At 49.3% G+C, this 14,971-nt stretch overlaps 1 protein-coding gene across 2 annotated transcripts; it reads left to right on the top strand.

The window, feature by feature from the left end:
• The first annotated feature begins 1,981 nt into the window (after window positions 1–1,981).
• Window positions 1,982–6,181, top strand: Itpripl1 (ITPRIP like 1). 2 transcript variants are annotated; one of them, XM_026414091.2, is made up of 3 exons: window positions 1,982–2,221; window positions 2,393–2,503; window positions 3,245–6,181. In XM_026414091.2, the coding sequence occupies exon 3, from the start codon at window positions 3,259–3,261 to the stop codon at window positions 4,897–4,899; it is 1,641 nt and encodes a 546-aa protein (XP_026269876.2). In that variant the 5' UTR covers window positions 1,982–2,221; window positions 2,393–2,503; window positions 3,245–3,258; the 3' UTR covers window positions 4,900–6,181. The 2 variants fall into 2 exon arrangements, with proteins under 2 accessions (XP_026269876.2, XP_026269877.2); XM_026414092.2 differs by lacking the exon at window positions 2,393–2,503.
• Window positions 6,182–14,971: the final 8,790 nt, after the last annotated feature.

Below are 14,971 nucleotides of genomic sequence, written 5' to 3'. Positions count from 1 at the left end.
CTGATCCACAGTTTTTTTTGTTTTTTCTATGCCATATTTTTGAAACAGCATACATAATTTAGGATGGACTTTGTGTCCATAATTTAGGCTGTAATGACAGAAGCTAAGTACAAGATATTTACACAGTGTCAATATCACATGAAAATTTGGGCAAAATTTTGATACTTCATAAATAAAGGAATGACATTTTTGTCCACTTTAAAAAAAAATTTAAAAAAAAGTAAAGAGGGAGAGAGAGAGAATTTTTTAATATTTATTTTTCAGTTCTCGGCGGACACAACATCTTTGTTGGTATGTGGTGCTGAGGATCGAACCCGGGCCGCATGCTCGCGCTACCGCTGGAGCCACATCCCCAGCCCCTGATCCACAATTAGATAAGTCAGTAGTTCTGGAAATTCTATCCAAGTTGTGTGGAGGTTCCCTCTGCATTGCCCGGGATAACGAGACTTGGAACTTGACCTGTCTTTCAGCTGATTGGTTTCAGTTAGTATATAGTGGTCATCATTTCCTTTGCTCCTCAGACAGCTGACAAAGGACAGGAAGACTGAGGGCTTTTTCTGATACTCTGCAAATCCATTTAAGGAAATTCATCATGGATCCCCACCACACACACCCCTTTACTGGGTTTGCAAATCCAGGGCCTTGAGTATGCTGGGCAAGTGTTCTGTCACTACACAAGTCCCCGGCCCTGTTGCCCATGGGGGTTTCTTTTTTTTCTTTCTGTATGTAGGTATGTTTTTATGTATATATTTGTTTTTGGTACCAGGGATTGAACCCAAGGGCATTTAACCACTGAGCCACATCCTCCATCTTTAAAAAAAATTTTTTTTTTAGTTGTGGATGGACACAGTACTTTCATTTTTATGTGGTGCTGAGGGTGGAACCTGGTGCCTTACTACTGCCAGGAAAGGGCTGTACCCCTAAGCCACAACCCCAGCCCCCACCCCTGCCTTTTTTGAGACATTCTCCTGCTTCAGCCTCCTGATCCATTGTGATTACAGGTGTGGGCCACCTGGAGCAGCCTGTTGGCATTTCTTAATGAGTGATACAGCGTGTCCAAGCCTCCATACTTTATTACATTCTTTTATATAATTGTGTCATCAGCAGAGCTGCCCCTAGGTTTAGGATTCTTTTTTCCTCTCTAGTGCTGGAGATTGAACCCAGGGCCTCACACATGCTAGGTAAATCCTCTGCAACTGAGCTACATCCCCCGTCCTTTTCATTTTTATTTATTTTCCTTATTTTATTCGTGCATTATAGTTATACATGATGGTGTAATTTGTACTACCTACTGTTACATGCCTCTCTCTCTCTCTCTCTCTCTCTCTCTCTCTCTCTCTCTCTCTCTCTCTTTCCTCCCCCAAGAGAGTATCTCGCTATGTTGCTGGCCTCAAACTTGTGATCCTCCTGCCTCAGCCTTCCAAGTATCTGGGATTACAGACGTGGGCCACTGCCCTGGCTTGGTTTAGGCTTCCTCCTCCAAGATGGCTAGAGTGGCAAGCTTCAAAGTGCCTCTCATCAAAGGACCAGACCAGGGCTCTCTAGTCCTTCCTTGAGAGTCACTTTGAAAGAGAAAGGGGCTGGGGAAAGACACCTGCGCCTGGCGTGGGCTGGGAGTTGAAAACACCATCTCCCGTCCTACTTTACTCAGAGCCCGGCCGGAGTGAGAATGCCTTCCCCGTCAATCCGCAGCTTCGCCACCACCATCCTCCCCCCTGGCTCCCAGCGAGTTACACTCCGCGAACTGAGCAGAGTGAGTCTGACTGCGGACCCTCCAGTGCCCGCTGGCCACCTAGGGAGGCCAAGCGGCAGCGGGCGGCGCTGCAGACCCTCTGCTGTCCCCAGCTGTTCCCCAGCCCCCGGAGCCGGCCGACTGAGCTCGTGCGCCCGCGGAGATCCCCGGGCGCGGGCGCGGGCCTGGGCGGGGAGCGGCTCGCAGGGCTGGGCGGGGCGGAGCCGGCGGCGGGAGCGGCTGCGGCGGGCCGGCGCCCTCGGAGCCCGCTCGGCAGGGCTGGGCAGGGCTGGGGTGGCCCGCGCCCGCCGTGCGCAGACTCGCGGACGCTCGGACAGGCATGGTCAGGGCGCCGGGAGCGGGGAGCGGGACCTCTCCGGCATGTGGTCCGGGAGGTGAATCGGGAGCCCACACCCCGCCAGGAAGAAGGCAGGGGCGGTGGAGGCGCCCTGCCTCTTTAAGACCGTGTTCCTGCTGACACCGACGACGGTGAGCAACCTGGCCCCAGGTCCCGGCTGAAACCCAGGGAAGGGATGGGTCCTCGGTCTAGTTCCCAGAGGTCGATCATACAATTCTCCGGGGGTGGATTTGGAGAAGTCATCAATGGTCGGAGGGCTCCACTTTGGGTCAGAGCCCCCAGATAACCCGTAAGTTTTTCAGGGCTCCTGGAGAGGGTGGTGAGAAAAGCGAGGCCAAGTGCCCAAGGGAAGAGGGCCCTCACCTGGCTTCGGCGTCCTAGGCACCTGGGAGGCACAGATCTTCATGAATCTGGTAAGTCCCTTAGCTCTTGGGCTTGGGTGTGGGGTGGGAAGGCAGGGGAACCTACCCGGGCTGGCTGTCAGGGCCTTGAGCCTGTTTCCTGGACTGAGCAGTGGAGCTGCACTGATGGGGCATCTGGCAGCCCCTCTGGGGACCTCAGAGGGCACAGCAGCAAAGAGCTGGTAGCATTGTGCCTCCAGGTGCCCAGTGGGTCAAAGGGTGAGGCTGAGTGGTCAGATGATACAGGGTGAGCAGCAGGAGCATTGTGAAGTCACAGAGGAAGTGGGATGCTACAGCTGGGGCCTCAGGCTGCAGGAGGAAAGGTGTGGCCAGGCCGACTCAGGGCCCTCTGTCTGTGGAAGGGAGCCTCTAGGATCAGCAGGGCATCTCTGGTGCCCAAGGTGGACTGATGAGTAGTTGGGTGAGGCCACCCCACCACAAGGGTCCCCCTCCCCATCCTACATGGGAATGAAACAGTCCCTTGTCTGCCCACCGGAAGCCTAAATACCACCCCCATCATGTGGAAGGAAAGCAGCAGAGAGACTGAATGGCACATCCTGCTGTCCCCCTTTCTCCCAAACCTCTTCCCAGGCAGACCACCCTTGCTCTGTCCAAGCCTGGCTCTGTGAGCTTTCTGTTCCTCCTGAGTAGTTGACTTCCAGGATTTGGGGTTACCAGGGCTCTGGGGAGCATGCGCTGGAGAGAGATGCCTCTGGAAGATCATCACTGACTCCCATCCTCCCACTTCTCCAGATGCAGAGGCCTCCATGGCTGTGATAAGCCTGCTGTTCTTGGCAGTGATGTATATTGTACACCACCCGCTGATGGTCAGTGACCGGATGGACCTGGACACACTTGCCAGGAGTCGGCAGATGGAAAAGCGAATGAGCGAGGAGATGCGGCAGTTAGAGACAGAGTTTGAAGACAGAAAGCGAGCCGCTGAGCAGAAGCAGAGGGCAGAGAGCTTTTGGAGAGGAGATACGCCCAGTGATCAGTTAGTGCTGGGGAAGAAAACTGTGGGGTGGCCATTCCAGGCCAATGGCCAGGAGGGTCCTTGGGGCTGGCTGCTGGGGAACCTGTGGAATGCTGGCCTCTTTTGCCTTTTTCTCATCTTTGAGTTCCTGCGACAGAACATGCAGCATGAACCGGCCTTTGAGTCCAGCAGCGATGAGGAGGAGGAAGTGCGTGTTGTGCCTGTCACTTCTTACAACTGGCTCACCGACTTCCCCTCCCAGGATACCCTGGAATCCTTTTACAAACACTATATCCAAAATGCTATCCGGGACCTGCCATCCACCTGCGAGTTCGTGGAGAGCTTTGTGGATGATCTCATTGAGGCCTGTCGGGCACTCAGCCGCCGGGAGGCTCACCCACAGTTGGAGGACTGCCTGGGCATTGGGGCTGCCTTCGAGAAGTGGGGAACCCTCCATGAAACCCAGAAATTTGATATACTTGTGCCCATCGTTCCCCCAGAGGGTACCATGTTTGTCCTGGAGATGAGGGATCCGGCGCTTGGCCGTCGCTGTGGCTGTGTATTGGTGGAGTCTGAATGTGTGTGCAAGCGTGAGAAGCTCCTGGGGGACGTGCTGTGCCTTGTCCACCACCACAAGGATCACTCAGTGGCCTTGGGAAAGTGTAGCAGTTCCATTAAGGCAACTCTCTGCACCGGCAGGCACCTGGATGTGTGCAAGACTGTGCAGTGGTTCCGGAACATGGTGGGCAATGCCTGGGCCCTGGTGGCCCATAAGTATGACTTTAAACTCAGTCTGCCATCGTCTACCACCTCCTGTAAGATCAGGCTGGATTACCGCTCAGGCCGCTTTCTGTCAATCAGCTTGATCTTGGGGGTGCAGCGGGAAGATACCTTGGTCTACCTGGTGAGTCAAGCCTCTGAGCAGGAGCAGCTCACCAGTGTGGACTGGCCAGAGTCCTTTGCAGCCTGTGAGCACTTGTTCTTGAAGCTGGTAGGGCGCTTTGCCCCTGAGAACACCTGTCACCTCAAGTGCCTACAGATTATTTTGAGTCTCCAGGACCACCAGAGCTTGCCCCCTGGGGCATCCCACCCCATCCTAACCCCCTACCACTTCAAAACGGCACTCATGCACCTGTTGCTGCGGCTGCCCCTGACAGACTGGCAGCAGAGCATGCTCTCTCAGAGGCTGCAGGACCTCCTCTGGTTCTTGGGCCGTGGCCTCCAGCAGAGGTCCCTCAATCATTTCCTCATTGGTAACAACTTCCTGCCCCTGACCATCCCCATCCCGAAAACGTTTCGGAACGCTGAGCCTGTCAATCTCTTCCAGCACCTGGTGCTGAACCCCATGGCGCACAAGCAGGCGGTGGAAGAGTTCCACAACCTTCTGACCCAGGTGAAAACGCTGCCCTGTGCCCCATTGGCTGGGGCACCTTAATGTAAAGGTTATTAAAAAAAACCCACAAAAAATGGAAGAAGGTATTTCTAATTCCTCAGGCTGCTAAAGAGTTTATCTTTCCACATATATCACTGGTGTATGTGTAGGTGACCTTCACCTTGCCAGTGGGGGCTGTGGATAGAGTAAGGCACCCTCCGAGAAGTGCCTGAGTCCCTGAGGATAGATGCCGCCTGCAGGGTCTAATCTGGGGGGCTGAGGTCTTCTCCTGACTTAGCTTTCATCATGACCCAAAGAAGGGCCAGGGAACTGGATGTTACAGGAGGATCTTGTAGCTAAGGAGCTGAGATCCTGTGAAGTTGTGTTTCTGTATCAACACTGGAAGCAAAAGAGAAGCAGAGAATACCTCCATCCCAGCCTCCTCTTTTTGTGAATGGTTCCCACACGTTCCTTGTGAACTGGGTCCCTGTTGAACTATTAGCTGGATTTCCCTCCCAGGGGACGCCACCTTATCCCAAATACTGTGATGGCAGCTTCTCATACTTTGCGATCTGATTTTTCAGACCTTTGCTGTGTTGAAAATATAATCAAAATGTTTTTTCCATTTTCTTAATGAACCCTATTTTCATGACATTATAGTTTGTTTTATGAACTGAGAGAAACTCCAGTACTGCCCAAATCATTTTAGCATTGACTCACAAATATTCAGTCGATGGTGACTTGTCCCATAACTGAGATAATGTATTTCCTATATTTAATTAAAGCACCAACATTTTATGACCTTTCCTGGGCCTGGAAGCAACATTTTAAAACCCCTCAGGGACATTCTAAAGGCTGAGGGCAATCTTTCTGTAATTATCAATTTGTTTCTGAGGAGAAGCCACTTGTGTGTTATATGGAAAGGTTCAGCTACCATGTGTAGCTGGAATTTTCTGGTCATGCCTTTGTGTTTTCATCAAAGATGACAAAGGGATTACTTGAAGTATGTTTGTGGTTTTGAAAAGGGGGATATCACAATCCAGGCCCACTGCCAGGGCTGGACAGGAAGGGACTGTGAAGCAGTTCAACTCCAACAGAATCATGATTTTAAGAGATATGGTTTCAAAACCTTGAGCACCCTGAGGAGGGGCGTTAAGAAGTAGTGGTGGGTGTGGTTGTTTTGGAAAGGTTAAGCTGTTCCTACCCAGCACGGCCAGGGAAGATCTGTTGGGAAGAGGATCTGGCCCCACATTCAACTTGGCCTTGGTGGGGGTGAGATGCTGGCTTTTAGGACTTGTGTTAAGACCTTCACACTTTCTTCCACTCCAGGAAAAAATAAATTAAATATCCCAGAAACCAATATCAGTCAATATTTGGGACTCTTGCTGCACAGCAGAAGCTATTCTGCTCCCATGTCACCTGCTGGCATCTGCCAGGTACTGGTTTCAAGGTAAGAAGCAGTGATGATTGATTCTGTCAGTGGGATCTTGGTATTTTTAAAACATCTGTATATTTTTTTGTTGAGAAAAATCTTTGCTGGTGTTTTAGTTCCGAATCAATAAGGAGGCTATTTTCTGTATAAACTGGAATCTGCAATAATACATTCAGCAGATCAGCATTCTTACATGTCTGTTCCCAAGAAGTTCATGTTACTGACAGCTCCATCATACATCCTGGTATTTCTCAATGTACCTTAAACCAGTCTGCCCTGTGGTTTCCCAGTGGCATGGCCAGTAGCCAGGAAACAGTAACTCAAATGGGTAAGGAACATCTAGGTTATTAATTTTCATGGTGCCCAAACCAAAATATCAATGACATTAAAAGATATTAGTGGCTACAAACAATGTAAGCACTAGAAGTCTATCCAGGTAGAAAGAAGGTACGATCTTTAGGTCTACATGGCTGTTTCTAGTCTAACAGGAGACAAGAAAATATGAATTCATGAGTGGGCAGGCAATTACAAAGGGATCAGTCAGCAAAACTTGGGTGGGGCAGAAGGTACAAGAAAGAGTACATGAAACAAAAAAAACAAAAACAAGTAGTAATGAAAAGAACAGACCCGTAGTGCTCTGGGAATACTTTCACAATTAAAGGGGAAACCTCTGCAGATAGTTAGGAAGCTAAGCTTTATTCTGAAACAAAACCTGGCGAGCCCCAGGATACAACAGCATTTCTAGTTAATGGGACAGCTTGGCCCTGACCTAGTGGTCCGGGCACTGTTCTGCTTTACATCTGGTAATTCATTTAATCCTCACATTAGGACCCCACTAAGCAGGTCCTTTATCCCCTCTATTTACATATGAGGAAACCGAGGCATGCCACTTTCCCAAGGTCACATAGCTCAGGAGGTGGCAGAATCTTGAAAGTACCTGTCCTTGCAAGCTTTCAGTGGTTTTGGAATGAAACAAGGTTTAGGGGTTAAAGTGATTTGAAAAGAAAAAAAAAAGTGCCATGTTAACTTTAAGATAAAGAGAGTTATAGTTCTGTTTGGAAATTCTAGAAGACAGAAATTGTTGATTCTTAGTCCAGTCTTAGGAGGTCAGGAGTTTCATATGGCATACAAAAATTAAAGGCATTTGCATAGAGGCCAAAATGAATGCTAAGCCATTTCTACTATATGTATGTTCCAGTGCTTGATGGTTTAAATCAGGAACTACATTGTGTTAAGTCAGCTACAGGATGGAAAGGCAGCACAAACTTCTTTTTAGTATGGGGGGATTGAACTCAGGGGCCCTCTACCCTGATTTACATCACTAGACCTTTTTACTTTTTTTAATATTTTTTAGGTGTAGATGGACACAACACAATGCCTTTATTTTTATGTGGTGCTGAGGATCAAACCCGGGTCCCGCCCCTGCTAGGCAAGAGCTCTACCGCTGAGCCACAATCCCAGCCCGACCTTTTTACTTTTTGAGACAGGGTCTCAGTAAGTTGCTGAGGCTGGCCTCAAACTTATGCTCCTCTTGCCTCAACCTCCCCAGTAGCTGGATTACAGGTCTGTGCCACAGGGCCCAGCTGGTTAGAGCAAATTTGAAGCCAAAAGGTAGCTTGTTCAGGTAGCCAGTTGATATTCCACTGTTCTTCACCTAAACTTAGGCTGCTGTCCATGTATTTGGGGGAATCCCAGAGAGGAGCACAATGTGGGAGAGGGCTGGTGCCAGCATTGCTTTTCTGGCAGCTTGCGAGTGAGGGGAGGGGCCTGCCACTTTTATACAGAGGAACTGAGCTTTGCATACTGCTGATAAATCTTGCAATCTTTTGGCACCTTCAATAGCCCTAACTCCAAAACAAAGACAGCATTCAGAGCAGGAAGAAAGACCTGCTTGCATGGGGTGTGTCTGCCCCACAGAGACCTGGGATGAAGCTGGCTCTGCCCCCTGCACCCAGCCCCAAGCAGTCAGCTTCGGAGGCTCCTTTATCACCAAGAACAGCCTCAGCCTCACCTAGTGGGCTACCAAGAGCCTGCTCTCCAGAACGCTAAGCTAGTTCCACAGTGCCACCTATCACCCTCCCAGCCCCGCATCCTGAAGATTACAACTATTTCCTCAAGTGTGCTCAGCAGAGAGAACCAGTTAAGCAAAGGAGATAACAGGGACCCTAGTACATACTGAGCCCACATGCTCACAGAGTTGACTCTATTACCTAATTCTTCATAGTATCCAGTGAAGGGGGATCATCCCCATTTTATAGACTGGGAAGAAATGGTGTCCAGAGAGGTTCACATGCCCAACCCAGGATGGCACTCCATGCCCAGGGGGTAAACCCAGGGCCTCAATCCAGGATTTAAACTTGTCCCACTAGGTTCATTCAATACCCATTTAAATACTTGCTGGGTTAGGTTAGCATCAAGCCCTGGGAAAACAATGGTGAACAAAGACTGATTTGTCCCCATGGAGTTGACAGTCTGGAGGGGACAGACAAGAAAGTCACCCAGCACATGGAAACTGCAATGTGGACTATTCTCTTGAAGCCTCCAGTAAGGAGATTTGAGTATTAGGGAAGGCCTCCATGAGAAAGTGACAGGAGCTGAAACCTAACAGCTAACTGGGTGAAGGTGAGGATGAGGTTGTTAAAGGAGGAGAATGCACGTACCGAGGCCTGAAGTGAGGCGGGCATGGGGAGGACAAGTCTGAAAGAAGGCCCAGTTGGGCTGGAGGGTAGGGACCAAGGAAGGCAAGGTTCAAGATGGAGCTGGGAGGCCACGGGGGCCAGACCCTGCAGGGCCTGGAGGCCCCTGCAGAAGTTCCCAGGACAATGGACCCTTTCAAGGGTTTTAGACTTCTGGAAGTGGTGGGGAATAAGTGGGAGTGACAGATCAGATTTATACTTGGCAAACACCACTCTGGGCTCAATGAGGAGGCCAGAGTAGGGCAGCAAGAAGGTCATGTGGATGAAAAGGAGAAAGGCCAATACTGAAAGAGATTTTTAGGAGATGAAAGCTGGATAATGGATTGCATGGAAAGTGGGCAACATCCAGGATGACTCTTGGGTGCTGACTCTGGCATCCACAAGGTGAAGAACACTGTCAACTTTTCTTTGCTTATCTCACACTGCCTAAATTTAAAAGTGGTCACTGGCATACAAAAACCAAATAGCTTTAAAAGTGACTTTTGACAAAGTGCAGCGTTTTTTGTTGTCAAAAAGATTGAGAGGCAAGATGGCATTTAGTGGGCAAATGGTGTCAGGGATGCTCAACAGTTCTACAGTGAAGGTAAGGGGTGCGCGAGTCAAGAATTGTTGCACTCTGAGTGCCACTAGCAGCCTTGAGGAGAAACATACTAAAAGACACCATATGTGTGATTCATAAGAAATTATAGGTTAGGTGTCCAGGTGTAATCCAGGGACTGAGGAGGTTGAGGCAGGAGGATGGCAAGTTCAAGTCCAGGTCAGCAACTTGGTAAAGCCCTGTGACAGGGGATGTAGCTTAGCGGTAAAGCGCTCTTGGGTTCAATCCCCAGCACATTCCTCTCCCTGTTCCCCAAGAAAAGTTATAGGGTGTTCTATGGATATTTGAGGGAATTGCCCCATCTTTCCTCCTATAATACCATTCTTGGGTATTATTCTTGAGGTTCGATGAAGCTCAATGGACACGTGGCATTTTATACTAAGCTCAGTTAACTTTTCCAACTTTTTTTTTCTTTCCCCGTTGCTGGGGATTGAACCCAGGGCCTTGATGCTAATTAAGCACAAGCTCTACCACTGAACTACACTCCAGCTCTCCAACCTTTTTGTAGGGGGGTGGGGTGGGGTAGAAGATGGTTTCCAGGAATTTTTTTCTTTTAAAATCTTTTTTAGGGCTGGGGATGTGGCTCAAGCGGTAGCGCGCTCGCCTGGCATGCGTGCGACCCGGGTTCGATCCTCAGTACCACATACCAACAAAGATGTTGTGTCTGCCGAGAACTAAAAAAAAAATAAATATTAAAAATTCTCTCTCTCCTCTCTCACTCTCTCTTAAAAAAAATCTTTTTTAGTTGTAGACAATACAATACCTTTTTATTTTATTTATTTATTTTTATGGGGTGCTGGGGATCGCACCCAGTGCCTCCTCACACGTGCTAGGCAAGCGCTCCACCACTGAGCCACAACCCCAGCCCTCCAGGAAGATTTAATCTGAATTAAAACGACGATCTTCATTTTCTACACACACATTTTGCCTCCGTCCTTTCCCTGCTTGGAAAGCGCCTCATAGGGTCCTTCTCACTTCGGTCCCACAGCTGCTCCACCCCTTCTCTGCCTTTGCTGGTCTCAGCACAGGTCTCCAAGGTGACCGTCATCTCCCTCCCCATTACAAAGCCCGTGTCCGCCCTGCTCGACGCTGGCTCCTCGGTGCCCAGTTCGAACTAGCGCTGGGGAGGAGAAGGTTCTCATACGGACCGCCTGACGTCCACTCACAGGGCGCTGGCCACCGGCTGCCAACTCAGGTGGCCGCGATCCCGTATAGCCCGCGGACACCCTTTCCGGTGACGGACCAAAGCGGTGTGCGCAGGCGCAGGCGCAGGCCCCGCCCATTAGTGACGTCACACGGCCGTTTGAGGGCTGGGCGTTTCAGCGCGCGCAATTTAAACCCAGTTCCGGAGACGCTGGAGGCGAGATGGGACCCCCAGGCCCAGGTGAGGCCTGGCGGACAAGGCCCGGCGCGGAGCTGCGGTCCGGGTGGGCAGGCGGCGGGCGGTTCCGAGAGGGAGTGTGGACCCGCTCAGCCCGGTTCTCGGTCGGCGGGCTCCTGCAGAGGCGGGCGCGGGGCGGGCGCGGGGCGGCGGGGAGGGGAAGGGAGGCCCGGGCGGGAGCGCTCGGCCAATCAGGACGCGAGTCGGCCGGCGTCTGGGGCGCGCGGGCCACCCAGCTGCTCGTTCCTGGGCTCCTGTGTTTCCATTAAAAAGATTTCCTTGGATTAGAAATTAGTTTCATGGAAGCATTGGGAAGCTCTTGCTTAGCGTTCATGCATTTGTTTTTGCATTTATTCAAAACCATTGGTTGCTCCCTTTGCGCCAGACCCTTTGTCAGGTGCTGGAATAAGGGACACAGCAGATAAGATCCCTGCCCTCTTGGATCTGTTTTCTAGTTTAGGAGACAAACAATACACTAAATAGTTAACAGATGAGGTTTAGTGCTGTGATCGAGACTAGAATAGTGTGGGGTTTCTGTAGATTAGGGAAATTTTGTTTTTGTTTTCTTCTATTTTGTGGTGCTGGGAATTGAACCTAGGACCTTATGGAAGCTAGGCAAGCAGGCAAGTACTATGCTACTGAGCTACATCCACAGCCCCTTAAGAAAGATTTTAAGTGTTCCAGGCAGAAGCATGTGCAAAATGAACAGGGAAGATTGATCCTGGCTTTCACTAGGACCTAACTAAAACATTGTGATTAAGCTTAGTGAATGAGGTTGGACAGGTGGGCAGGGCCTGGAAGGTCTTTGTAAGAAGATTGGAAATAAATTAATATTTTGGACATAGTAAGTGTGACTCACCCCAGAGACACTGAAGTCAAAGAATCCATAGTCACTTGGATAAGGATTTGGCATTCAGAGGTGTGACTGATGACTGAGAAATAAATCCATACACGTATCATCATCACCGTCTAGATCATAAAACCATATGGGCAGGTGAGATCACTAGGAGAACCTTGTAGAGAGTACACCCAGTACCAGCATTCAGAAACTGCACAGGAGAAGTGCTGGAAAAACTCAAAAGGCAGTGGTATCATAGAAGCTAAGAGTGTTTAAAGAAAGAAAGGATCATCAGGTATTTCAAATGCTGCTCAGTCTCAAGAGCCATGAGGCCTGAGAAGTGCCACAGTGTTTGACAGCATGGGTGTTGCAGCTGACCATGGCAAGACTGTTTTCATGAAGTGGTAAGGATGGAGTCTGACTAGAGGGGTTGAAAACAAATGAGGACATAAACACAGGAAGTATGTGCACTTGGTAACGATTCGTTGAATGGATGGATGCATGTTAGAGGCAAAGAGAAATCAGGGAAAGAAGATTAGGATAATTAAAGCATGTTTCTAATTTTCAAGTTTTCCTCTTTACTTCTGCTAAGATCTCTTCTCCCAAGGTCCAGTTCCCTTCCTTACTCTGCAGTGCCCACATGTAAACAGTCACAACTAAACAGTCACAAGAACTTTTTTTAAGTATTGGAGGTTGACCCCAGAGGCACTTAACCACTGAGCCACATCCCCAACCCCTTTAATTTTTAAATGGGAAACAGGGTCTCACTCGGTTGCTGAGGTTGGCTTTGAACTTGTAACACTCCTGCCTCAATCCTCCTGCCTCAGTCTCCCAAGCCATTGGGATTATAGGCGTGCACCACTGCTCCCAGCTCATCACGAGTACTCTTGATTTTGTCCCTAAAAATGTTTCTTATCTCCTTTCTATTTGGACTTTTGTTTTGATAGTTACATTAATTATACTCTCCAACTTGTGGGAAGCCATCAGGGGAGCATCTGAGATTCTTTTTTTTGTTGTTTTTTTTTTAATATATATATTTTTTAGTTGTTGATGGGCCTTTATTTTATTTATACACGGTGCTGAGAATTAAACCCAGGGCCTCACACATGCCAGGCAAGCACTCTACCACTGAGCCACGATCCCAGCCCAAGAGAATCTTTTTTTTTCTTTGTGATGCTGGGGATTGAACCCAGGGTCTTGTGCATGCTAGGAAAGCACTCTACCAACTGAGCTATATCCCCAGCCCGGGAGATTCTTGTATTTATTCCCTTTTATACCTACTCATCAATCCTATTCCCTCCTCCTCACATGGGCAGCCATTTCATGTTTATTGTATATCACTTTGGAATCATCAATTTTTAAAAATATTTTTAAAATATTTATTTTTCAGTTATAGGTGGATACAATATCTTTATTTTATTTTCATGTGGTGCTGAGGATCGAATCTAATGCCTCACACATGCTAGAGGAGCACTTTACCTCTGAGCCACAACCCCAGCCCCGGAATCAGCAATTTTGAACCAGCTAAGATGGGTGTGTGTTGCTGGGGATGGAACCTTGGGCTTTTCACATGCTGGGCAAGTGTTCTACCCCTGAGCTACTCCCTGCCTGCTCTGTGTTCTTAGTCTTATTTGGGGAGGTGAACAAGCACATTCTTGGAGCAATTGCTTGCTTAAAATTTCACCAACTAGTCAGTGATGAAGTGGGGATGAAGTGATTTTTAAATCTGGAAACTTCCCACCTAGAAACATCTTCTGAGTTCCTTCATCTTTCTCTCATCCAGGGGTCATAAGCCTGCCCTAACACAGTAGGTCACAGCCACTCACTACCATAGTCACACCCTAGATCTTGTCATTAACAATAACTTCGCCAGCCCATCACCTCAGTTTTAAGTACCTGACTTTTTTTTTTTTTTTTTTTGGCAGTACTGGGGGTTGAACTCAGGGACAGTCTACCACTAAACTGCATTCCCAGCCCTTTTTTGTTTTGAGACAGCGTCTTTCCACCCTAGATCCAGGGTGGCCTTGAATTTGGCAATCCTCCTGCATCAGCTCCCCAGGTAGCAGGGATTACAGGCATGCCACTGTGTGGTACTGGGGTTTCAAACCCAGGGCTTTGTGTATCCTAAACAAAGGCTCCACTGCTGAGCTATGCCCACAGAAAGTACCCCACTTCTCAAGTACCACCCTGTCTTTTTAGCCTATGTTCTTTTATGCCCCTGACTCTAACCGTCTTTTTATCCAGTGGCCCTGTGTGCTTCTGCTGTTTACCATCCCTCAGCTTTGCTGCGCCATTGTTCCCCTCTTTACCTTGGTTACCTCCCTATCAGTCCATATAATCGGCACCTTCCCCTTGCCTTCTTCCTGCTTCTGTACACTGCTCCGCAAGGTCACTCTGCTGATTAATTCAAGCTCAGCCTATTCTGCGCACCTGAGGATGGCACCTGCCTCCACACACCGGGCAGTGGTAAGAGAACAGCAGGGCTGTGACCTACTGAGTGGTCTCAAGGGGACCCTGAGCTTCCCAGCAGTCACGCTGTATTGCCTGGTTCATTCACTCTCCTACTCCTAGATGACTGACTACTCAGATCTTCCCTTCTCCTCAGATCTCCAGCACCCTCTTCCCACCCTCCCCTTGGCTGCTAAATTTTTTGATTCTACTTGTCCCTATTGTACAGGGAAGATAAGGGCGATCAAGATAGAATGAGGCAGGTCTACCACTGCTCCTGCTCCCCTGCATGCTCCTGCTCCCCTGCATGCTTCTGTGTACCCTGCATGCTCCTGCTCCCTTTTATGCTTCTCGGTACCCTGCATGCTCCTGCTCCCCTGCATGCACCTGCTCCCCTGCATGCTCCAGTGTCTCCTGCATGCACCTGCTCTTCTGCATGCTCCTGCTCTCCTGCATGCTCCTGCATGTGTACCCTGCCATCCCTCCTATGATGGGGCTGGACTCGCTCTGCTCTTCACAAAGCCCACTCCTTAGTGTATTTGAGAATGTCGTTCAGTCATTTTTACCCTTCCTTTTGTGATATCCCTGTTGTAGGCGAGTAATGCCCCCAAGGTTTCCAGACCCTGTGAATGTGTTATCGTCCATGTCTGTGGAAAGGAACTGTGAAGATGTGATGAAGTTAGAGGTCTTGAAGTGAGAGGACCCTGGGTCATCTGGGTGGACCTAGTGTAATCACACTGGT

The sequence above is a fragment of the Urocitellus parryii genome, assembly GCF_045843805.1.
Source record: "Urocitellus parryii isolate mUroPar1 chromosome 12 unlocalized genomic scaffold, mUroPar1.hap1 SUPER_12_unloc_3, whole genome shotgun sequence".
Taxonomy (NCBI): Eukaryota; Metazoa; Chordata; class Mammalia; order Rodentia; family Sciuridae; genus Urocitellus; species Urocitellus parryii.
The sequence above is the reverse complement of the archived record's forward strand: the minus strand, read 5'-3'. Positions and strand labels throughout refer to the sequence as shown.